Source organism: Rhinoderma darwinii, chromosome 4 (genome assembly GCF_050947455.1).
Source record: "Rhinoderma darwinii isolate aRhiDar2 chromosome 4, aRhiDar2.hap1, whole genome shotgun sequence".
Taxonomy (NCBI): domain Eukaryota; kingdom Metazoa; phylum Chordata; class Amphibia; order Anura; family Rhinodermatidae; genus Rhinoderma; species Rhinoderma darwinii.
Window position 1 is genome coordinate 205,808,791 of NC_134690.1, and position 25,971 is coordinate 205,834,761.

The following is a 25,971-nucleotide window of genomic DNA, read 5'->3' on the forward strand; positions in this document are numbered from 1 at the left end:
TTTTCCTGCAGACAAGTGCCACTGGCAGCTGCTCATTTCTTCCCATCCTATAAAAATAATAGGTACACTCACTACAAGGTCACAAAAAAAATCCCCCCCAAAAAATGATCAGAAGTTTTGCATAATATAAATTAAATCCAGTGTTGTTAATTTGATTTCTATAACATTATTAAATACTAATGAATGATATAGGTAATAATATTATAGCATATAATTATCAATAATAAATTAAGCAATCCAATGTATGAGAAATTCTCAGTATTTACAGCCTGTAACAGTAATTTAACAACTGATATTATCATTCCAATGCATCAGTCAAATCGTTCACAGAAAAACAATGTTTTAATTTGCAAAGAACGGCTGTAACACTCAGTCGGATTTTGTTGACATTGGAATGTTGTAGACAAGAGACATCAGCAACAATCTTGAGACATCAGCAACAATCTTGAGACGTCAGCAACAATCTTGAGACATCAGCAACAATCTTGAGACATCAGAATACTATAATGTGATGTATGCAACAATTCTCAGACCTTGTTATGCCAGTCACCAGCAGATTCTTCCTTTGACATGGATAGGGGTTGCTTGTGTGTTGTAACAGGTGTCAATCTAATGACAGCCAAAGATTCCAGCCTTTGGTATGTTTAAAAATGGATTGCAGACTATCCCAAATGTTAACAAGCGATTAGGTTGTAATATATGTTTTGGAATGTGCTTTAGTGGAAAATAAAACCATGATTGTTAACACAAAATTCATGTTGATGTATACTATCAACTCTAAGTTCATACATGTATAAATATATGTATATATATATATATATATATATATATATATATATATATATATATATACACATACATACACAGAACATATGTGTTATACATAACAGTGAGGTTACTTCTTTATTTCTGCGCATTAAATGGTTAGCAGATTAATCTGTGTGTATAGCGGAATGAGGGAACCATTGTTTGGAGCCTACCCTTATTTTTCCTGTTTACATCCCCTACATAAAATACACACATGGCTCTCATACAATGGACTGGTGTACATTGGAGTAGCTATAAGGTGCTGTAAAGGTTACAATGGAAATTAGGTTTCTACTTCTGAGTGCCACATAGAATTCTGCCACCTAAGGGAGCAAACATGTGCAAAGAACTGTAATGCTATTTGCATGGTAATGTAATCATGGATTTTTTATTTTAGTATCTATAGATCGCTTATAGTGTGATATCATTGCATACATTGGAATACAAAGTCATAGGTGGTTGTATGCACCTGACAAACGTTCACAGAATTGTGCAGTAGAGAATAAATGTGGTATTATTCCTCTTGCCTAAATGAATTATGTACTGTTTCCAAATTTTCCCTATCTCATCAGAAGATTTTATGTCTGTCTGACATTTTAAAGGGAAACTACCACATGTAAAATGCAGACCAGTCTGTGTGCAGAATGTTATAGAGCAAAAAGGAGGTGAGCAAATTTATATATCGTTTTGTAGCAAAAGATTCAGTATAACTTGTCATTAATTTAAACCTCTTTTTAGTTTGGGCTTAGGAGTCCAGTGGGCGGTCCTAGTCAGTGATTGACAGCTTTACCTGTATGAGTGTGAATACAGAGATAGCTGTCAATTATGCATTAGACCAACCCCTGGACTCCTAAAGCCAGACTGAGGAAAGGTTTAATGAAATAAATTGCAAGTTATACATCGATCTACACAGCTCCTCCTGCTCTACAAAATGCTGCCCGCAGATTGAAGTGAATTTTAACATCACAGGTTCCCTGTAACAAAATGCTAGCATAACAATATATACTAGACATTAACAACCACATATTTTTTTTTTTTATTAGCCTTCAATACTATGGTATGATTTTGAATGCTGTACAATAGAGCTCGATGCCGAGACATCCCAGTCTAATCATAGAGGATATATACATAACCTCTACCAATAGGGGGTACTGATAAAGGTAGCTCTCTATTTGCAGATTCAGGGACCCGCCCTCAAACAATTCTGAAACGTTCACAGGAAGGTATTAAGCTGATACAAATTTCCTTTCTACGCTGTGACTTTGGCCACAACAGGGGTTGCGCAGCCAAAGATCGCTGATGCACCCTTCCTGCACCGCAGGTAAAGAAAATGCATGTGGTCATGTAGCGACCTGCGTGTTGCCACAACCGCGTCCCAACCGTTGCAAAAAATCCAGCAAGTTCTGATTTCTGTCGTATGTGGCTCAGCATGCCTTGCTAATTTATATATCTACTATTTTTAAATAACCTCAAACTTCCTGATAGTAATCCACTGAAGCTTTCATAGCAGCTTGTGCCGGCCACAGATTTTACTCCTTAAGTTCTTTAACCACAGAAGTGCACCCTTAAGTGTCTCAGCCCCAGCAGGGCCATCTTACAAGCCTAGGCAACAGGTTGTGATGACTTAATTGGGTTGCCCAGGATCCATGAGTTGTGTCTGGTATTGCAACTTAGTTCTGTTGAAGTGAATGGGGCTGAGCTACAATCCCACATACAACCACCTGCAGACAGATGTTTTTGGAAGAAAGCAGCCATATTTTCCTAATCCTGGACAACCCTTTTAAGTGTCTCAGCCACAGATGTGCCCCATAAATGGCTTCCACAGGTACCCCTTATAAGTGTCCACCTCAGATACCATCAAAAGTGCCACAGAAGCCCCATTATGTGCCTGCCTCAGATGCCCCTTTAAGTGCCTCTGATGCTAATATAGTTGTCTACATCAGATTTCCACATAAGCACCTACATCTGTGTCTGCCTCTGATGTACGGAAGTTAAACATTGCAGATCAAGTGCAAGAACATAATCAATGAACCAGGGGGCACGCCATGACCATTAAATTGTGGATGATTCCTTGGATTTTAGTCAATTCTGTTAAATGGAAAAAATCATAAAAAGTGGTACAAGTTGCAGTGAACGAAAACACAGCCTCACTTTCTTCCAGGCCTCTTGGACTAACTTCTGTGCAACTCCCCTTACCAGTATTGGAAACAATTTAATGTACTATCTATTCCCAAGTGACAGCCATGTCCTCTTACAATCCAAAAACATTTGTCTGCCTGCACGCCCTGTCAATAAATATGGTCCAAGGATTTAAGCAATGCCAGTTCGGACCTGGTATTGTTTTCTGCCACTTTTCTAAAGAGTAAGGTGGCAACTAAGCTTGATCAATGAGTCCTACAGATTGTAATTGTGAAGCACTACACACTTTTCCCAACACAGTTGCCAATGTCACAAAAATTGTCATGGGAGCTACATAAATGTGCCTGAATGGTATGTTTTTATATATATTTATGCTAGAAAACTAGTGTAAAGAAATTTATAAATCTGCCTCATTGTCTCCATTGACTACCAGACACTACTGCCAAGGGTGTGCATGCACAGAAGCCAGCACCATACTGTAAGTTGGCAGAGACAACAAATGGAGACTCACTTACACATCCTGTCAGGCATGCAAGCAGTTACTCTTTTGGACACACCACTACACACATGAGGATGGAACGCAACGATTCCCCTCACACCACCCCTTCTTTCTTTCAGTCCTACAGAATCTAGACCTAGAAAGGTCTTATTAAACAGCTCATGTCAAGGCTTTCGAAAATCTGTATTTGAGGGCTGGATCTCATATGCATATTTCAACAGGCTCTCTGCAGGTGTATCTCAAGCATTATGTAAATTAACCAAAAAAGCAAACCCATTATTTAACAAACTGGAGCATAGCCTGACAGTGAACATGCCCTTTAGATTTAAAAATATTTTGTCCCATTTTGGCAAAATCAAAGACAGGAAATGCTATAAATGTCTAATAGATATGTCTGATAGAACGGGGACCCGAATCTATGTCGAGGATTACATAGAGAACAGGGGCGCCCAACCCCCATCCCACCTGTTGAGGTCACCACCGGCCGCCTCCAGCATGTGCAGAATGTAGGGATCGGTGGTCGCGCATTTGCGTTGCTCACTCCATTCTGTTCTGTGGGAGTTACGGAAAAAGCAGAGCATGTCTTTTCAGCCGTTTCCGAAGAAGTGAATGGAGGGGACTCTGTCTTGATGTGGCGGGACAGGGGTTGGGGGATCCTGGTTCTCAACATAGGTACGGGTCCCAGACCTGGTACCCACATATATCAGACAAATCCACAGGATATGCTATACATGTTTGTGATGGGAATAACCTTTTAATTCTATTGAAATCAGGTGAGAGCAGGACCAGAGGACCCACAAGTGTGCCCATGTTCTGTTACAATATCAAGCACTGCCACAACTCGCTCCAAGTGGTCCATCATATGACAACCCCATATAAAGGGCTTTGGAGCTTTGGAAAAGTTTATTTGCCATAATGGTCTGTCACCTTATTAGGTTAATTCCCAAATAGCCTATGGGTCCTTTTGGATAATATAACATGTGTGCTCAATAATAACATATGAGTTTACAATGAAATTTAAAGTGAACATGCACAAATTATGTTTAATTGTAGAATCATTTCCTCTGGCCAGCATCTTGGAAATTGAGGTCACAGAACAAATGACCACTTGCCCTGGTTACTAGTCTTACATGAGTGTTAATAAATCACTGTAATCACCTTTTAACTTGAAAGGAAACACTTTATGTTAGTCCATATATTGTTATATCTATAGTTTATGGTGTATAGCTCTACTTCAAAGAAAATTATTTCATACCTGCATGTATGCACATACAGACACGTGAAAAAGTAAGTACACACCATGTATTTATTTTTTTACATATGTTGTCAATATTTGGTCTCGAATCAAACAGTAATAGTGATCAAGGTTTATCAACACCTTAAAGATCTAAAATTATAATCAGGTGCACTAAATCAGGTGCCATACATATCGCACACTGTTTCATGTGAAGCACAAAGTTTCAATGTGCTTCACCTGTAGAAGCTGTGCAGCCAAAAATTACAAAATTGCGGCAAATCGCAATGAAACATGCAGTTGTTGGCCACGCGGCACACTACTGGCACACGGCCTCTTTGTGTATGGGCGCCCATAGAGAGGTCCTTTGAGGAACCTGTCTGATTTAAACCTCAGACATTTCGTTTGTTGTGTTCTTTGTTTTTGAAATGTGTGGTAACACAATGCCTAGATCCAAAGAGCTCTCTAAAGCCTTCACAAAGAAGGTTATACATGCCTATAAGTCTGGAAATGAATGAAAAAAGGAAAAGAGAGATGGATCTTTTGGAGGCGCTGCTGCGTGGTACGATCAGAGAAATAGCAGACAAGTTATTCTGAAATAAAATCTGTTTTATTCAAACAGTAGGTGGCTACGCGTTTCGACGCTGAACTATTTCTCTGATCGTACCACGCAGCAGCGCCTCCAAAAGATCCATCTCTCTTTTCCTTTTTTCATTCATCTCGTCAAGCGGTTACCTTATGGTAACCGGTCTGGATCTGGCAGCAGCACCTGTGGATTATCCTTGCAGCTCAAACCTTTGTCCTTAGGTAAGCATGGTACATGTCCGTCTTTTACCTGCTTATCCTATTGACCTGCACCATGTGGCGCCGTGGTTTTTGCTCTCTCTCTCATTATAAGTCTGGAAAGGGATTTAAAAAGATATCCAAACAATTGAACATCAATCATTCCACTGTCCGAAAGATCTTGTTTAATTACTTTACCATTTTTTTTTTATATACTACTGGTTATGTCTACATATATTTTGTATAAAAAGCTTTTCATGGGGTGTTCTTTTTTTCACAAGACTTTATGAATCGATGTATAAAGACAGAGAGATATTAATGAGTATCAGTGTAAAAAAAAAAAAAAAAAAGGTACATGAGTCATCAGAAGACATAAGAACAGTTTGAGTATCAAACGACTTTGAAACAGCCACCCAAAATGAAAAATAATATACTTATATTATACAACAATTTCCATTCGTTTTCATTTTTGTTCACTTACTAAGATTGCAATAGATAAGAAAATATGAATTACAAATGATATGGAGAAAGGTTTTTATTTAGTGGAAGACTTTGGCTACGTGAGTGGTTGTGTCTCTTTTGGTTATTTATTCTGTGAGTAAGCAAACTAAAAGAAATACAAAAAGAAATAAAAAAAGATATGTAATAGCAAGTTAGTGCATTATTCTTAGTGTTAAATTTACATATTTACAAACAAATAGAAATTAATTTAAAGTTCTTTACTGGAAGAAAATGCTTGCTTTATTAAATACTTCCATCAAACCATATGTGCAGACACTTGAGATGTTGATAGTGTAAGACTCCCTAATCCCCTGGAGTCAAAGAAATTTTGTGGTCCTGTTCCACTAAGGAGATGAACTCCATCCACAGGCGAGAGAATCTGACGATCTGTCATGGTTCCACTTGGCGAAGACCCCAAAAAACTTCCTTGAGAAGATACAATTTTTTCAGGACTAGAAGCTAATTTAGGTGAAGTCGAGAAGTTATATCCATACAAAGCACATGGGCTATGAAGTCTAAATGCATTGTAAGAACTTTGGTGTGGCTGTCCACTGCCAAAAGCATTGCTTGTTGGTGAAGGCATAAGATACTGTAGTTGAGGAGACATTCCTGAAATTTGCATTGATAAGCTTGTTTGGGGACATCCAAAGTTTTCGTTATCAGTTCCTGCCATGGACATATTTACTGTAGTGTTGTTTCCCATTCCAACATAGGAAGGGGTCCTTGGGGCTCCAAAGGTTTCGCTGGTTGAGTTGGCAAGTCTGTTGTATGTCTCAGCAAGAGAAGTGCTATATCGGTTAAGTCCAAGGCTAGATCTGCCACAGGCTGAATAATCTGCTGGAGAAAGACTGCAAAGCTGACCTGTATTTGCTCCAAGGTGGAAAGCTGGAGAAGAGCAGGGAGAACCTGGCAATAAGTGAGGATGAGTTGCTACTGCTCCAGGTCCAGACAATAAAGAGGATGCTCCTGCATTTCCTAAAGTAAAAATACAACAACATCAATTAGTCAATTTTTATAATATTTATCTACATTTATATCCACTATATTTTCCTTTTGTTCACTTAAATTTTCTGAAAGCATTTGAGCAGGGCCGGCCTTAAGTTGGATGGCGCCCTGTGCGGGACTCTCTATTGCCGCCCCAAACACAAACCAAAAATAAACCATATATAGACACGCACATACTGGAACATATATACTGTACATACATAGAGGCAGATATTTAGACATACAGGCAAATATACATACACACATTCTGGAATATATAAATACAGGTAAATATATAGATGTACAGACACATATATACACACACACACACACACACACACACACACACACACACACTGGCAATACACAGACAGGAACATATACAAATACATAAAAAGTACATATATACAAGCACAAAGACACATTAAAAAACAGACCCATATATACCCACACAGGCACAGATATACACAGTGCAGATAATGTGGTAGATTTCACATGCAGTCCTATGTAACACCACAGATAACACACAGTGATAACTCTCTGAGAACTAATAATGTAGTAGTGTTACATGCAGTCCTATGTAACAGCACAGATAACACACAGTGATAACTCTCTGAGTACAGATCATGTAGTATATGATAACTATACCCACAGGCAAATATAAACACACACACAGAGGCATCATCTTTTAAGATTGATGATTATAGATAACAGTTAATAAAAAGCCAAAATTTAGTGTCTCAGAAAATTAGAATATTATATAAGCCCAATTTCAAAAATGAATACCGAAATGTAGGCCTACAGAAAAGCATGTACAGTATATGTTCTCAATACTTAGGCCTTAGCGGAAGGCCGCTATCAAAGCAACCTGGGCTTCCATAACACCTTCCATAACACCTCAGCAGTACCACAGGCTGATCGCCTCCATGCCACCCCACATTGCTGCAGTAATTCATGCAAAAGGAGCCCCGACCAAGTATTGAGTGCATATACTGTACATACTTTTCAGTAGGCCAACATTTCGGTATTAAAAAATATTTTTGAAATTGGGCTTATATAATATTCTGATTTTCTGAGACACTAAATTTTGGGTTTTCATTAACTGTTAGCCATAATCATCAACATTAAAAGAAACAAATGCTGGAAATAGATCTCTGTGTGTGTAATGAATCTATATAATATATGAGTTTCACTTTTTGAATTGAAATACTGAAATAAATTAACTTTTTGATGATATTCTAATTCATTGAGTAGGACTAGTTTATAATTATTTCCATTAATTAATTGCCATGAATTGGTTAAAGTTTTATAGATTACTATATATGAAAATGTGCTGTTTCCCTTAAGGTCAGAAGAGTACATAAGGGGCAGTAGAGAATATAAGAGGCAACAAGGTATATACAGTGAAGGAAATAAGTATTTGATCCCTTGCTGATTTTGTAAGTTTGCCCACTGTCAAAGACATGAACAGTCTAGAATTTTTAGGCTAGGTTAATTTTACCAGTGAGAGATAGATTATATTAAAAAAAAAAAAAATGAAAATCACAGTCAAAATTATATATATATTTATTTGCATTGTGCACTGAGAAATAAGTATTTGATCCCCTACCAACCATTAAGAGTTCAGCCTCCTCCAGACCAGTTACACGCTCCAAATCAACTTGGTGCCTGCATTAAAGACAGCTGTCTTGAATGGTCACCTGTATAAAAGACTCCTGTCCACAGACTCAATTAATCAGTCTGACTCTAACCTCTACAAGACAAGACCAAAGAGCTTTCTAAGGATGTCAGGGACAAGATCATAGACCTGCACAAGGCTGGAATGCCTACAAAACCATAAGTAAGACGCTGGATGAGAAGGAGACAACTGTTGGTGCAATAGTAAGAAAATGGAAGACATACAAAATGACTGTCAATCGACATCGATCTGGGGCTCCATGCAAAATCTCACCTCATGGGGTATCCTTGATCCTGAGGAAGGTGAGAGCTCAGCCGAAGACTACACGGGGGGAACTTGTTAATGATCTCAAGGCAGCTGGTACCACAGTCACCAAGAAAACCATTGGTAACACATTACGCCGTAATGGATTAAAATCCTGCAGTGCCCCCTGCTCAAGAAGGCACATGTACAGGCCCGTCTGAAGTTTGCAAATGAACATCTGGATGATTCTGTGAGTGATTGGGAAAAGGTGCTGTGGTCAGATGAGACTAAAATTGAGCTCTTTGGCATTAACTCAACTCGCCGTGTTTGGAGGAAGAGAAATGCTGCCTATGACCCAAAGAACACCGTCCCCACTGTCAAGCATGGAGGTGTAAACATTATGTTTTGGGGGTGTTTCTCTGCTAAGGGCACAGGACTACTTCACCACATCAATGGGAGAATGGATGGAGCCATGTACCGTCAAATCGTGAGTGACTACCTCCTTCCCTCCACCAGGACATTAAAAATGGCTCGTGGCTGGGTCTTCCAGCACGACAATGACCCAAAACATAAAGCCAAGGCCAAAGGAGTGGCTCAAAAAGAAGCACATTAAGGTCATGGAGTGGCCAAGCCAGTCTCCAGACCTTAATCCCATCGAAAACTTATGGAGGGAGCTGAAGATCCGAGTTGCCAAGCGACAGCCTCAAAATCTTAATGATTTACAGATGATCTGCAAAGAGGAGTGGGCCAAAATTCCATCTAACATGTGTGCAAACCTCATCATCAACTACAAAAAATGTCTGACTGCTGTGCTTGTCAACAAGGTTTTTGCCACCAAGTATTAAGTCTTGTTTGCCAAAGGGATCAAATACTTATTTCTCTGTGCAAAATGCTAATAAATATATATAATTTTGACAATGTGATTTTCTGTTTTTTTTTTTTTAATATAATCTATGTCTCACTGGTAAAATTAACCTAGCCTAAAAATTCTAGACTGTTCATGTCTTTGACAGTGGGCAAACTTACAAAATCAGCAAGGGATCAAATACTTATTTCCTTCACTGTAAGGGACAGCAGGGTATAAAAGGGGCAGCAGAGTATATAAGGGGCAGCAGGGTATATAACGGACAGCAGGGTATATAAGGGGCAGCAGGGTATATAAGGGGCTGCAGAGTATATAAGGGGCTGCAGAGTATATAAGGGGCAGCAGAGTATATAATGGGCCACAGGGTATATAAGGGGCAGCAGAGTATATAAGGGCAGCAGGGTACATAGGTGGCAGCAGAGTATATAGAGGCAGCAGGGTATATAAGGGACAGCAGGTTATATAAGGGACAGCAGGGTATATAGGGGCAGCAGGGTATATTGGTGGCAGATGGGTATATAATGGGCAGCAGGGTATATAGAGGCAGCAGGGTATATAAGGGACAGCAGAGTATACAAGGGGCAACAGGGTATATATAAGGGGCTGCAGGGTATATAAGGGGCAGCAGTGTATATAAGGGGCAGCAGTGTATATAATGGGCAGCAGGGTATATAAGGAGCAGCTAGTTATATAGGGGACAGCATGGTATATAAGGGACAACAAGATACATAGGGGGCAGCAGGGTATATAGGGGCAGCAGGATATATAGAGGGCAGCACAGATATCTTCATTTTATCTGTTCTACTTTAATATTGAACACACACTTTTACAAAAAAACATAAACACATGCAGACACATATATACACACGCATACTGTAACATATACACATACAAGCACAGAGACACATACTGTATACACACACATATACACACAGAGACAGATACTGTATACACACACACAGAGACACATACTGTATACACACACATATACACACAGACACACATAGAAACTTACCATCTATCATGCTTACCGGATGGGCTGTGGGCAGAGCTTCCTCCTCTGATCTTGCTCCTCGACTCTTATTTACTCCGTGTGTGTAACTAAGAGCAGAGGAGAGAGCAGAGCCCAGTGGCGCCCCCTACATGTTGGGAGGGTGCAGTGCCCTGTGCTCTCGCACAGGTCGCATACCCCTAAGGCCGGACCTGCATTTGAGTAATACATAACTAAGATTTGTTTTTGCGTCCTTCATTTTATACAGTTCAGTTTTCTTTCCACAGTTCACTCTCCATGCATATGGTAAAAAAATCTGAATAAGATGATAGTTTGCAATGTTGGAAATTACTAATAGGAGCCACTCCTGAAAGGCAAAAGGTTTAAATAACTGGAAAATATGGCGGAATTTTTTACATTTTACTATTTTGATAACTTTTAATGTTTTGTACTGTTCCATTTTATAGTTTCTTCAACTTCTAAAGACAAAAGAGGTTTAACTTTGTCTCTTGTTTATAGTTCCTTATAAAATTGGGGGGGGGGGAGTCACCCAAACATGTGGGTTCACTTATTTGCCTATAGTTCTATTTAACTTCCTATTTACTTTTCCTATTACAGAACTGTACTCCTGCCATTCAAGACATTTGATTAATATAGAAATCTGCCTTTAAGCATCCATTGTCTTAAATGGGTGGAATACTGCTCCAAAATTAATTGTTTAACTCATCTCTAGTGGTAAGATCAAGATTGACACTCTGCTTATACTGTATGTGGACAAGAAAGGGTCCTATTATACGGCCCGATATAAGTCATAAAAACGAGCACCAAGGGGCGAGTTAGCTCGAAAGAACAAGGCGCAAAGATCGGTTATGTATGGGGAAGAGCGAACGTTACTAGGATCGTTAGTAGGATCGTTCATCCGCATATATTTCCATTATGTTGGCAGCACATGTCCCTGTATACACAGGGAGATGTGCTGTCAACTAGCGACCATTTTATTGGTCACGTAAACAAGCAGGTCAGCTGATGAACGATACCCATTCATCGGCTAATCGTTGCCCTGTTTACACAGGGCAATAATCAAGAATGAGCGTTCATATGAACGCTTGTTTGCCCAATTCTTGGCCCGTGCAATAGGGCCCTAAGTCTCTATGAATCCATGGTATTTATGGTAAAAATCGCTGTATGCTCCATTGCATGCTAAATTATGGAAGCAGGGGAGGCTGGCGGGACATGTGTGGATGCCAGGGGGGCACTACTCTGCCTTGTTGAGGGTATTTAGATACAGTGCTGCTGCAACAAATTTAATTTCTGCCCGGATAAAAGAAAGTCTAGCAAGAGGTTGTGTCTGGCAATAACTTTTTCCCCTCTTTCCACTGAAACTCTCATGTGTTTACAAGGTAAAGGCAGAAAAAACTGTTATTTCATTTACATAGCCGTCTTTAGTGTACATTAAAAATGTGAAAACTGCTTACTAAATATTTTATTTCCATTTGCTGAGATATAATTGCTTGAGGTTGCAGACCTAATGGTTGAGGTCCCCACACTGAGATTGTCTAATAACAATATTTGGTGTGGATTCAAATCACCATCTACATGAACATCTACATATTTCCTATATAGAAAACATGAGGGCATCATCGTGAACATAGATGTGAATAATGATTTGGATTGACACGAGACTTTTTACAAATCTGCACCTACTACATATAAGAAAAGGGAATGTTTTTATCTGTATCGCTCAGTAGTGTTCAAGCCGTGGGCCTGTAATTCTAAGAAATCATATCTCAGCACAGAAGTAAAATTTTAAAAAAGGTTTTCACACTAAGGCACTGTTCACACTGAGTTTTTTTTACCGCGGTAACCGCGTCGGAAACTGCACCAAAAAACGTCTGAAATCTCCACCCATTGATTTCAATGGGAAGCAAAGGAGGTTTTTTTCCCATGAGCGTCATGCTCTTTCTTCAGGCGTTTCCACCTCTGACTTCCATTGACATCAGCAGGAGGTAGAGAAAGCGGTTCTCGCAGGATTTTTTGTCCGCGGCACTCTGGCCGTGGCAGAAAAATACCGCAAAAAAACACCGCAAAAATCGCGGCAAAGAGAGTGCAGGCAGGTCAAAATCTGTCTCAAATTAATTTTTTTGCCTGCAAAAAAACTGTGTGAACAGGGCCTAAAGAGCCTTTTATACATTTCTTTTAATAGATCTTCAACTCCACTGTAAGGCTTCGTTCACATCTGCATCAGGGCTCCGCTCTAGTGTTCCGTCTGAGCTTTCCGTCAGAATGGAATCCTGACTGAAACAAACGGAAACCAATGGTTTCCGTTTGCATCTCCATTGATTTCAATGGTGACGGATCTGGTGCAAATGGTTTGCAGAACCAGAACGGAGCCCTGCCGGATATGTGAACGAAGCCTAATGCTGACAAACTCAATGACCGTGTCAATTTAACAATAAACATGTGAAAACCTGATTGTTATTTCATAGACATCACAGTTAGTGATATTAAAAAGATTTTATATATAGCATATACAATATGTTACACTGGAAAGGGGACCTGAGTAAACACAATATAGTTTATGGATGATTACTTCATTTATTTAAGAAGCAAACTTATAATACACCCATATCAACCCCCTTACACTTAATAACTGGTGGCACCCCCTCTAGTAGCAATCATTGCAATCATTTTCTATTATTTTATATCAGTTTTTTAACATCCCATTGCAATAATTTTCTATTATTTTATATCAGTTTTTTATCATCCCAGGTGAAGAATGTTAGCCCTCTTTTCTTAGTAAGGGTAGGAACACACACAACGTATTCAGTGCGGATACACTGTGTTAAGCTGTGCAGCATATCCGCCCTGAACACTGCAGGGAATGCCATCCGAAAAATGGCACCACATTGTGATGCGTTTTTCCGTCAAAATTTCCGCTGCGTATCGGCACCGGAAAAATAAAAAAATAACTTTCATACTTACCCCCTCCCTCTTCTTGGCGCATAGTCCGGCCTCCTGGGATGACGTTGCAGGCCATGTGACGCTGCAGCCTGTGATTGGCTGCAGTGGTCACATGGCCTGCAACATCAACCAGGGAGGCCGGACTGGAGAAGAAGCAGAGAACTCTGGGTAAGTATAACTTTATTTAATTTTTTTCTTACTTGCTATTTTTGCGGGGCATCACTGTGATTCCGCCGCAAATATCGCAACACACACTGCTTTGTTGCGGGTTTAAGCACCCCATTGAATTCAATGGGTAAACCCGCAAAACAAAAGAGTTGCGTATCCGCAGAATTAATTGACATGCTGCGGTTGAAGTAACCGCACCTCAGGTCAATTTATGTGCAGTTTTTTTGGCCGGATATTTACTTTAGGGTGGGGACGAGATTTGTTGGAATCTCACCCACACGGCTGCTACTGTAATACGCTGCGGATTTTCCGCAATTAATCCGTTGCGGAAAATCCGCAGAGTTTACGCTGTGTGTGTTCCTACCCTAAAGCTGTTTTTTTAAGACATGCTGTTTTTGTTTGCATCAACTGCTTGTTTAACCCCTTCCCGACATATGACATACAGTTACATCATAGTTGGTTAGGGGAAGAAAGGGGGGCTATTGAGTGTTGAGTGGCAGAGGGGGTGCCCCGCTCTTTCTAACAGCTTAGATAAGGTATACACCGTTGCTATTTACTGTGGCATCTTTGTGGTTAAATGTCCGGGGACATAGTTATATCCGATCACTGCTGTAAGTGCAGTGTGACAGCAATACACAACAAACACCCGCAGCATATGAAGCAGGCTCAGCCATGAGCATGCTTCATACCTCCCTCATCCACTATGGTGTATAGTTATGTCAAATGCCGATAAAGGGTTACATTTGATTTGATGTAATGGGCCTGTCTAAATTAATAGACTGGAATGAATAAAATACCTTGCTAAAAAAAGTACTAAAGACTGAAAAGTTGTGTGTTTGCTATGAAACATGTTACATGGTCTGTCATATGATGTCAGTATAGAAAACACCTGTTCTGAAAGGCCCTTGAGTCGGCAACACCACTAAGCAAACAATATGCATACCAAAGAGGTCAAAAAATATGGCACAACTATAAACCTGACAAGAGAAGGCTGCCCACCAAACTCACAGACCAGGAAAGGAGGGCATAAATCAGAGATTCAACAAAGACACCCCCAATAACATTGAACGAGCTCCAAAGACACACAGCGGAGATGGAAGTATCTTTCCATAGGACCATTATAAGCCATACACCACAGAGTGGGGCTTTATGGAAGAGTGGCCAGAAAAAAAGCCATTGCTTAAGGGGAAACATAAGAAAAGACGTTTTGAGTTCAGCTAAAAGCATGTGCTAGACTCCCAAACACATGGTAGAAGGTTCTCTGGTCAAATGGGACTAAAATTTAAGTTTTTGGCCATCATGGGAAACACTATGTGTTGCGCAAGCCCAACACTTCTCATCACCCCAAGAACACCAATCCCACAGTGAAGCATGGTGGTGGCAGCATCATGTTTTCCATTGACAGGCACTGTAAATCCGGTCAGGATTGAAGGAGTGATGGATGGCAGTAAATAGAGGGCAATTCTTGGGGAAAACCTACTTCAGTCTGCCAGAGATTTGAGACTGGGATGGAGGTTCACCTTCCAGCAGGAGAATGACCCTAAACATGCTGCTAAAGCTATACTGGAGGGTTTTAAGGGGAAACATTTAAATCTGTTGGAATGGCCAAGACAAAGCCCAGACCTCAATCCAACTGAGAATCTGTGGCATGACTTCCAGATTGGTGTACACCAATGCAACACATTTAACTTGAAGGAGCTAGACCAGTTATGTCTGGAAGAATGGGCAAAAATCCCAGTATCTAGATGTGCTAAGCATGTAGAGACAAACCCAGAAACTTGTATCTGTAAAAGCAGCAAAAGGTGGCTCCACAAAGTATTGACTTTCAGGGGATGAATACTTATGCACATTAAAGTTCTCTGTCCTTTGCCTTATTATTGTTTGTGTCACAGTAAAAAATATTTTTCACCTTCATAGTGGTAGGCACTTTTACATTCCATATTTATTGTTAACTTGGAAAAATCTGGAAATGAGAACATTCCAGTAGCGTTAAATAACACATCATTAAATTACAGCCTGCCAACTAACAGGCATAGCCAACTTAAATCATGATGATAAAAAAAAATGGTTACAATTTTCTGTATGTGCATATATATTCTGTACTATGTAGAATAATAATAATAATAAGGGGGTACACAAACCAGTATTTGTAGAATTTAGCTGTTAAACTCTACTGTTGAAATTCATAGTAAAATATTTTTTTAATTTGCGTATTTTTGTAATAAAATGTGCCGACACTACCAGTTATTCTATAAACATAATAGTATACAATCATTGCAGTAATGTCACTAATAAAAAATACTTTGTATATGTAGTCAGCTACCTCTCATAAATATTTGGTCTACAACGTAAGAAGATTGTAAGGGAACCAGTCTTTTTTCCTTTTCTCTTGGTTCTAATGGTCAAGTATCATATAATTTTGCATCTGGACCTTATCAATGTGTTAAATATTAAGGTTCTAGTATCATAGTTAAATATTTTAGTAATTACATGAAAGTAATTCATGACAGAACATACATACCGTTTCATCAGAATTAACAGCAAAACTGCACCAAATCAAGTCCATCTGTATAGAAGTTACCGCCAAGTGTTGATCATTAACTGACTATCATCACTTCATTGAATTTAATATATGAATGGGCCAGATGTGATGATTTCATTTTACCATTAATCCTGATAAAATGACATACTCTGCCATGAAATGTAAGAGAAAAGGAGTATGATGTGTACATTTCATCTTCGACAGGCCCACTTAATGAAAAATGAAAAACTGAAAAAAGTAATGTATTGTTTAACCAAACCAAGTATTTATAGTTTTTGTTTTTTTTTACTTATTTTGAATGTTCGGAATATTTCTAAAAAAAAATAAATCTGATTTTAATTCAAGTATATGACTGACAGTAGATCGATATCATATAAGCAGCAATGTCTATAAAGTATATATAGTATTTTACAGAATAGAGTAAAACATACAATTTCCTCCTATTCTAAGCAATTTCAGCAATGTTCCTCTCACTTCGGCCCTGTTCACACAGAGTTTTTTTGCCGAGTTTTTTCAATGGGAGTTGGACGAGTTTTTTTACCGCAAGTAAAAAAAAACGTGTCACGGTAAAAAGAAGCGTCATGACCCATCTTGAGGCAGTTTCCGCCTCCAAAAGCCCATTTCAATCAGTCAGAAAGAGGAAAAAAACGCCTCAACGAGTGTTTTGACGAGTTTTTGTCAAACCACTGTGCAAAAACCGTCTGGAGCAGTTTTTGCAGGAGGAATTTTCCTCCTGCAAAAAACTCTGTATGAACACAGCCTTATAGCAGTTAAAATTAGATTATACCAATGCTTTACAAATAATCACAGTTTACACATTTTAATATAATTTAATAATTCTTCTTTAGCTCAAAAGCAGTCTATTAGGCTCTGTTCACATCTGCGTTGGGGTCACCTTCTGACGTGCCGTCGGAGGTTTCCATCAGAACGGGAACCTGAGCAGACACAAACTGACACGAACGGAAACCAGAGGTTGCTACCGGCAAAACGACGGATCCGGTGCACAAAAGAAAAAATGGAAATCAATAGTGATGGAAACGGAAACCTCTGGTTTCCGTTCGTGTCAGTTTGTGTCTGCTCAGGTTCCCGTTCTGATGGAAACCTCAGACGGAACGTCAGAACGGGACCCCAACGCAGATGTGAACAGAGCCTAAGTCTGTTTAACTAAAAAGGAGAAATAAAATGGATACACCAGTTTGGAGAGCTCTTTTTCTACATTGTGAGGTCAACTTACACACCCAGTGAGAACTTTGCCATCATCTGTTCTCCTCTATGAGGAGCCACTGTGTCATTTCTAATTTGCCATACAGCACTCTACTTATGGACATCTTGATAATAGCTAAGAGAGCAGAGCCCCAAAATCAGCTATTCATGTGTAAATACTTTAGTGCCCACTAAAATAAGTGGAAGTGAGAGCTGGTATTGACATAGCTTTTAGCACTAGCTAATAAGGGTGATGCTAATTTGGAGACCCCCTCCGCCAGCTTAGTTACCTTAACAATTCATTTCTAAATGGGCTGTCTTAACAAGACCATTGCTTTTAACAAAAATGTATACAGTGTTGTGAGAAGTTATTATAATATTCTATATTTTAACAAAGCAATTGCAGTGAATATATGTTTTGTGTAAAGCATATATCACATGTCTTTGTCATACCACATATGCATGGATTTTGTTTTTAGACATCTCTCTTAAGATTCAATTCCCTTGGTATAGGCATAAATGAAAAAATTGCACCATTGTGACAATATACTTTGTTAGAACATTTGTCATTAAAAAACACAATACACAAATATTGTAGCTGATTGTTCTGATTGTAGCAAAACTCTGAACAACTGAACAATTACATTACCCCACCCCAAAATCTTTACTATGTCCAATAAATGTTCAGGTGGCCAGACATGAAAGATAGCTGTCTAGGAAACAATCATTTGGCCAACAGCTATTCCTCCTGGCCGAGTGTGCATGTTTTCTCAATGGGGACAGGGGTTATAGCCACTAACAGACCCCTCTGGCAATGACTTAGCTCCAGCAGGAACATTGAGCATGTTGAAATCCAATATGCCTAATCCCGCTTCTCCCCATCCTCTGCCATTAGGCTCGGTAAGAGTCGGGAGATCCCTTTGCACATTAGATGGTAGGCCGATCTTGCAAAAATCAGCTGGTTTAGATTATATTTCTCTAATGTTTATGACCAACTATAGAATAGATTTCCATCTGCTGAAAAAAATCATTTACTTATTAGATGATTAAATTGCACCCAGACCCCGATATCTGAGGGGCCTCAACGACCCTTTTGCCACATCAGTTTCACATTTTAATTCACAAGTTTCAGACCTGAAACCCAAGTGTTAGAATTCACTATGTCCACAGTTTCTCATTTACCAACATAGACAAGAGTTTGTATTATATGCTGTCTTAATGTAAGTATTATTAACAGATATAAATATAACGTATTCAACTTTACCTTGTTTAGCAATGCCAGGTATGTCTTCAAATGTGAGGGTCCTCAAAGAAGGTCTCCAAAATGCATAAGACTCCACAAGAGCTTCTAAACCCATCCTAAAAATAAAAACAAATATGAATGATATAGAAAAATATATAAAAAATTCTAAATTGTGATAATATAATTGAATAAAGCACCAGGAGTTTACAGCCCGCAATACGCAGTCCAGGCTGCTTAGAAAAGTAATGACTTCTTCTAAGACTTACTTAACTTTGCACATTTTAACAAACTGTTTAAAAAGGTGAAAAAATCTGGACATTATGGCAAAAAAAAATAATTCTACTAACAGTAAACTTCTAAAAACTTTTTATTGTAAGTGATTTGTTTTTATTTAATGCCAGTTTTAGAACCCCATTATAACTATCAAACAGTTTTATGCCAAGCTTTTTCTGAGATCACAGATATTGTACAGGCATGGGCTATAAAGCATTTATTAGCCGAAACTGGGCAAAAATGCCTTCATTTTCAGCAGTAACCCAGACTTTTCACTTCTAGTTAAATAGGAGATAAAAAGGTACCTCCTGGAGAAGTATAGCCTGGGTGATAATTTATACAAGATGCCTTCCAACAATTTCCACATTTTATCACCAATTTAATTTATGCAATCAAATGGCCACATTAATTTAGTGAAATACTTACAATTATTTAAAGGGAAGAAAATGTTTTGCCTTCCTGATTTAAAATTTTATAGGGTCAGACTCAAAGTTTAGCAAAAGAATGGAACTTTATTCTCACCACATAAATTTGCTTTCACTTTGCTAATATTCTCCAGGATATCTTTTAACGGCTTAAGCTGCTGATTTCTATTAAATAAACCCTGCAACTATATACCACTTTAAGTAGGGTGAAATTCTATATATAAAACTAAATTGCATTATACCTAAAAGAATGTTTTAGCTGTTAAAATCGTTAGGAGAGTTCTATCTAGTAAATTAACAAAACTGTATTATATACACTGACATTTGATCATTTTGTTTTTCCTTCTATGAAAGGGTCACGTATACTGACTTTACAATAACCCTAGTGACCTAATATGGTGACATTTAGATATACTTTAAAATGCTTTATAATGTGTCAAAATGAAAAAATTTATAAAACGGCCACAATAAAAAGTATGACTCTTCTTGTTACACTATACTTAACTATACTTAGTTTAAATAATATATGTATAATACGTAACAGTTCAAAATATATTTCCGTGCACAGTTTTCCTTTGTAATGTACAAAAGGGAAAATTACTCCTGCTCATCAATATATTACCCTTTATAACTTAAATGATGATGAAATCTCATGTCAAAAAATGTATTAAGAAATATACATCAAGGAGTTTACAAAAAATTGCAAAAGTGTACAACTGCTTAGGTTTAAATATTGATTTTACCTGTGTTTGCATATATATATACATATATATATATATATATATATATATATATATATATATATATATATATATATATATATATATGTGTGTATATATATATATATATATATATTATTTTTTTATATATATATATATATTTTATATATAGTATTTCTAACGTATACATTTCCTTCTCTATAATAATACTTTTAATAAGTTAAATCGTGCAGTTTTCTGTTACCCAATGGGAAGTTTTGTACTGTGTTTCAATGCAAATTTACAATACAATTTAGATAAAACAGATGTAGCACTAAAATTGCAATTACAATTATTGCTTGACTGTTAAATATTTCTAAATAAAATAGTAATGTTTTTTAAAGATTTGCAGGGCATTAAAGGCTATCAAATTTACCTAAAATCTAATTCTGAATGTATTATGGAAAATGTAACTATATAACAATATACAAGAGTAATATCTGATTAAACTCTAGGTGTATGAATAACACTCATTTCAGAATGATTCTTATCTAGGAGAAGATTAAAATGAGACTAAACAAAATTTTAACTATGTAAACATAGAACAATTACACAATTAGTTTTTTTTCTCCCTTAATATGGGAAAGAACTGTGCTCTACTGAATGTATTTTGTTTTTAAGTCTACTTCTTTGTAGTCCAGAACCTGTAATATCTGTGAAGCTAGGTCCTAAGGTCTTAAACTAAGCTAATTCTGAGCCATGATTAAATCACCACTTAAACTAAACCAGATTTTAGCCTGTCACCCTTTTGCAGATCAAACAAATGCAAGAGGCTAGAGGGAGAAAGCAGCGCTTTTTTGTAAATGAATAAACACTTTTTTTTCCAGGTAGAAGCAAAAGCAATAAAGAAGAAAAGCAAGTCATTTCCTACCAGCAACACATGCATTTTTATATTCAACTCCCTTTGTGTTGCTGTGACAGTAATTTACCACAAATGTAAATGATGGACATATATTGCAAAATATGCATATTATTAAAATGTTTATTAAACAAGATACAAAAAACTGTTGCAGAATATTATTTAGCACTAAGCTTGACATTAACATGGACTTATGCATTGGATTGATCGTTGTATACATAGTTGTTAGCGATTCTCTCTATATTTTAATGCCCAAAAAGATATAGTTGTATGACTAAGTTTGAGGGACAAATATGAACGTTACTCATATGGGCACTTGTTTTTTCATTCTCTACAGATTTGGAAAGGAACATTTTATATTAAAATTTCAATTTCTACAAGAACAAGAAAATGATAAGGGATATCCAGAAATGAATAGACTGAACCCACAGGAGGGAAATGCATGCACTCTATCCTATGAAAATATTTCATGACCATCTTTCATATCAATAAATACAAGGGCACCTGAAGTGATGCTCCTCAAGTTATGCTTTTGTAAACTGACAAACTACATATATTACATTATTATACAAATCGCTTTATAAAATGAGAGCAATCCATGCTTGCTTCAATAACAGGAGTATAACTTGGTGGGAGATGGCGTGGTATGTGACCTGGGTGCGGAATACCGGGAGGAGGGGGCATCAAGCCACTCTGTTTTAGCCAAAGCATTTAGATGCATGTCTAGGGCAGTGATCTAAATATTGTACCTGGTGAAGAAAAGCCTTAGGGAAGACAATTTAGGAAATGATTTAAACTATTTAGTCTTGATTATTGAAACAAATTTTGACTGGAGATCTGGAAGAGACTGTATGAAGTCATTGTGTTCTTGTTTAATAAAATATAGCTTACTTAAGAGTTTTAAGGGCTCAAGATTTGAAAAACCTATTTACCTCTTTAATGCCTGAACATGCTGGAGTGAAGCTACTTATCAACATTGATTTTTTTTTTAATGTTATATTACTCTGAATTTAACTAGATGAATACTTTTATAGGGGAAGGAAACCTTATCTGCATCAAGGCAAGAGGTCAAATTTAGACAAAGAGGCTCGATCATGGTATGATATAACCAACGTAAACTTCTTGGACAATCTTGGGATAATCCATGGGTGAATGGGTTTTAGCTTTTAGACTTTATATTTTTAGATATGCTTTTTCCATTTGCCACCATATTAGAGCAAAGAACAAACTATTACTGTATAACCATAAGCAGTAAAATACCAACCTGTTTCGTCCAGAATCTCTAAATCCTTTTGCAAATGGATTCCTGTCAATTTTCAAACGAGTTATCTACAGAAAAAAAAGAAAAGAAATTGAAATTAAAAAAAAGAATATTGTCATATTCTCTAAGTGTATAATAAATATGAAACAAAGCAAATGGAAGTTATTACACTTTTAACAAACATTATATATTGTACTTTTGGTCAACATTTTCTAGCTTTTTAATCAATAAACATAGTCCAGATTCAATGACAGATCGCTGACTTGCCAAACTAGGCAGATGCCAAGTATTATCTTACTGTAGAAGCTATGGAGCTCAAAAATTCCAGAGGACTTTCTTTGACCTATCCCAACAATAAAAATGTATCCACTATGGAATAACCAGAGCAGCTTTCAGTCCATAACTATATATGCAGAATTGACGTGAGCAAAGCACATTATTGTATTATTATGATATGAGAAGCTAATCCCTATGATAGAAAATGCATGGAACGTGCTGTATATTTGTCAATATGTTACTCTACAATCCTGCCACTTTGATATTTTTGGAATCCTCCTGCATTCATATGCAAAATGCCCATATATTATTTTTTACATTTTTTATGAGCTCTCAGTAAGTTTTTATACTAATAGGGCTATTTACTTAAATTTCCCATAAATAAGGAACATGATTTCAGTTGAGGAGACACATGATTCCAATAGAATACATCTGTGACTCCCCAAAAATATGTACACATACGTCACATTAAATGTGTGTATGATTCTATTGAGTCACGCTGTTTTTCTTCTTAGAATTACAATTTCATGGTAAGCTGTTTATTGTTTGAAAGAGTGTGTATATGTTAATAAGCTAAAATAATAAATGTATCTTGCATGCTCCTCTCTTATTCTCATCTAATTGAACCAGGGGTGGGATCCGGATGGTTCTCTCCGGTTCTACCAAACTGGTTGTCAAGAAAACTGTCGGTTCTGTGAACCAAGAAGAAGTGGAATCCCGACCCAGTTCCCCTGGGATGTAATTGTATTGGCATCATTAGGATGCGGATACAATTGAATAATCGGGCACTGACTCGTGGGTGCAAGGGAGCCATTTTCTCCTTGTCCCACCATTTGTTCCCTGTCCTGCCATTTGGTGCTTTATCTGTAATGCAGGTGCTGCAATTACGTCATTGCACCATCTGCATCATTCCACACGAGCCAGGCCTGGCGAAAAGAAGTCAGAGCTCCATCGTCAGATGACAGCATGAGATTTGGGACAGGTGAGTATCTTTTACTTGGGTGGGGACACTCTTACTTTTCAGTCAGCACTTCCGTAACTACTATTTAGTTCTATGGGAGTTACGCTGTATCCATAACGCCTGACGGCCGGGAGGCAGCGTGAGCATAAAAAGCTAGAACGGGGTTTAGGGGGCCCCGTTCTAGAGATAGGTGTGGGTTCCAGAGGTGGGACCCGCAACTATCTGACATTTATGACATATTCTATGTATACTTCAAAGAAGTACGGTGCACGCTGTCAAGCCAGGCAAACCCACTCCGGCATGATGTAAATTTCAAAGAAGTAGTAGGACAACAGCACACGTCTTCAAATCATCAAAGTGGTTTTATTGTCAAGACATCGACAAACGACAGGCAACGTTTCGACCCATAGTGAGTGAGGGGTCTTTGTCAAGCTTGATGATCACTTTGATGATTTGAAGACGTGTGCTGTTGTCCTACCACCATACTCGGGATTAGTGCTGCTTCAAAAATCCTTTTTCTCTATATTCTATGTATACGTCATAAATGTCCCTCATGGGAAAACCCCATGCCACGGTTAATAGCGACCGTGGCATTTAAACCGTTAGGAGGGGGATGGCCCCCTCTGACAGCCCAATTCCCCCCCAAATGCAATCAGGAGGGCACCAATGGTTGTCATGGCAGCCCGGGGGCCTAATGAAAGCCCCCAGGTCTGCCTTCTGTCTGCCTCTGCCAAGCCATGCCTCCGGCAGGGCTTAGCTAGAGCCTGTAAAAATGACAATATACTGAAATACATTAGTATTGCAGTGTATTGTACCAGCGGTCTACCTATAGATAAATTTTCAGTAGTGTAAAAAAAAAACTTTTTCCCATTTTTCCCCAAGCACAATGTAAAAAATAAAAATAAAATGAAAAAAAATGGTATCGATGCATCCGTAAAATTCTGAACTATTATAATATACCATTATTTAACTCGCACGATCAATGGCGTAAAAAAAATCATTAAAAAAACACAATCGTTTTTTGGTCACCTTAGCGCTAAAAAACAAATTAAATAAAAAGTGATGAAAACATCGTATGTTCGGAAAAATGATACCAATAAAAACGAAATCTTGTCCTGCAAAAACTAAGCCCACACACTTGCTCAATCAATGAAAAAATATTAACGCTATGGTCAGAATATGGTGGAACAGAACAATTTTTTTTGTAACAAATTGTTTTTTCTTTGTAAAAGTAGTAAAATATGAAATCATTTTTTTCTATTTTCTGTTGTCTAAAACCTGGGTGTGTCTTATAGTCAGGTGTGTCTTATAGTCTGAAAAATACGGTATGTATTATTTATTTTCAGGGGGTACTATTTCTAGATTATTTATTTCCAAGGGGCACTGTATTAAATGATTTATTTCAGCATGCACTGTGTTTAGGGTATTTATTTTAGAGGCACTATGTAAAGATTATTTATTTTCAGTGGTCACTATGTATAAATTATATATTTTATGAATTACTATGTATAATTTTTTTATTTCAGAGAGCTCTATGTATAAATAATTTTTTTCAGGGAGCACTATGTATACATTTTTTTTTAGGGGCACCATGTTTAGTTTATTTATTTCAGGGAGCACTATGTATAAATAATTTAACTCAGGGGGAACTATATATATATTATTATTTCATTTCGGGGGCACTCTATACAGATCATTTATTTCAGGGGGAACTAGCTGTAGATTATTTATTTCAGGGAGTACTGTGTGTAGCAGTATTGTTTTCAGTGGGCACAGTGTGTCACACTATAATAGTTAGTGGGCACAATGTATGACACTATGACAAGATTGTCTCAGTATAGAGGATGAGGATTGATGCAAAGGTGGGGAGCCAAATATTTCTAAGTGGCAAACTGTGCAGAGACGGGATGTAGCTTGAAGAATTTGTCATGGCGGTTTGAGCTAAATGGAAAAGAAAAGGAAAACAGAACGTCTACAATCAGCGAAGACGTCACCTGTGAGTCACTGAGAGTAATTTTTTCTGCCTCTTATTTGGCGGATGCTATATTCATTTGCATAGTCTACAGCGAGATGATGGGTGGAACCATTCTTATTTGTGAAAAACATCTCCCAGCATACCCTTACCATTGTTTAGGCCGTACTGGGAGCCATAGTTTAACACGGTACAAAATTATATAGCAGGGATTAACCTGACTTGACAAATATTTTATTTGATTATTAGTGTAGACATAATTTTGTGTGGCACGCTACGCTGCAGGCATCACACAGGCCAAGTAGGGAACCTGTTCTTAAAAATTTAAGTCCCAACCCTGAATTC

At 37.8% G+C, this 25,971-nt stretch overlaps 1 protein-coding gene across 1 annotated transcript in view; it reads right to left on the reverse strand.

The window, feature by feature from the left end:
• Positions 1-6,011: 6,011 nt before the first annotated feature.
• TBX18 (T-box transcription factor 18) overlaps positions 6,012-25,971 on the reverse strand; it is a 39,887-nt gene continuing 19,927 nt past the window's right edge. The window contains exons 6-8 of the mRNA XM_075864173.1: positions 22,421-22,485; positions 18,863-18,957; positions 6,012-6,938 (exon numbers count right to left, since the gene is read on the reverse strand). Of these exons, the coding sequence (XP_075720288.1) occupies positions 6,220-6,938; positions 18,863-18,957; positions 22,421-22,485 (879 nt within the window). The 3' untranslated portion in view covers positions 6,012-6,219. The remainder of the gene's footprint in view (positions 6,939-18,862; positions 18,958-22,420; positions 22,486-25,971) is intronic.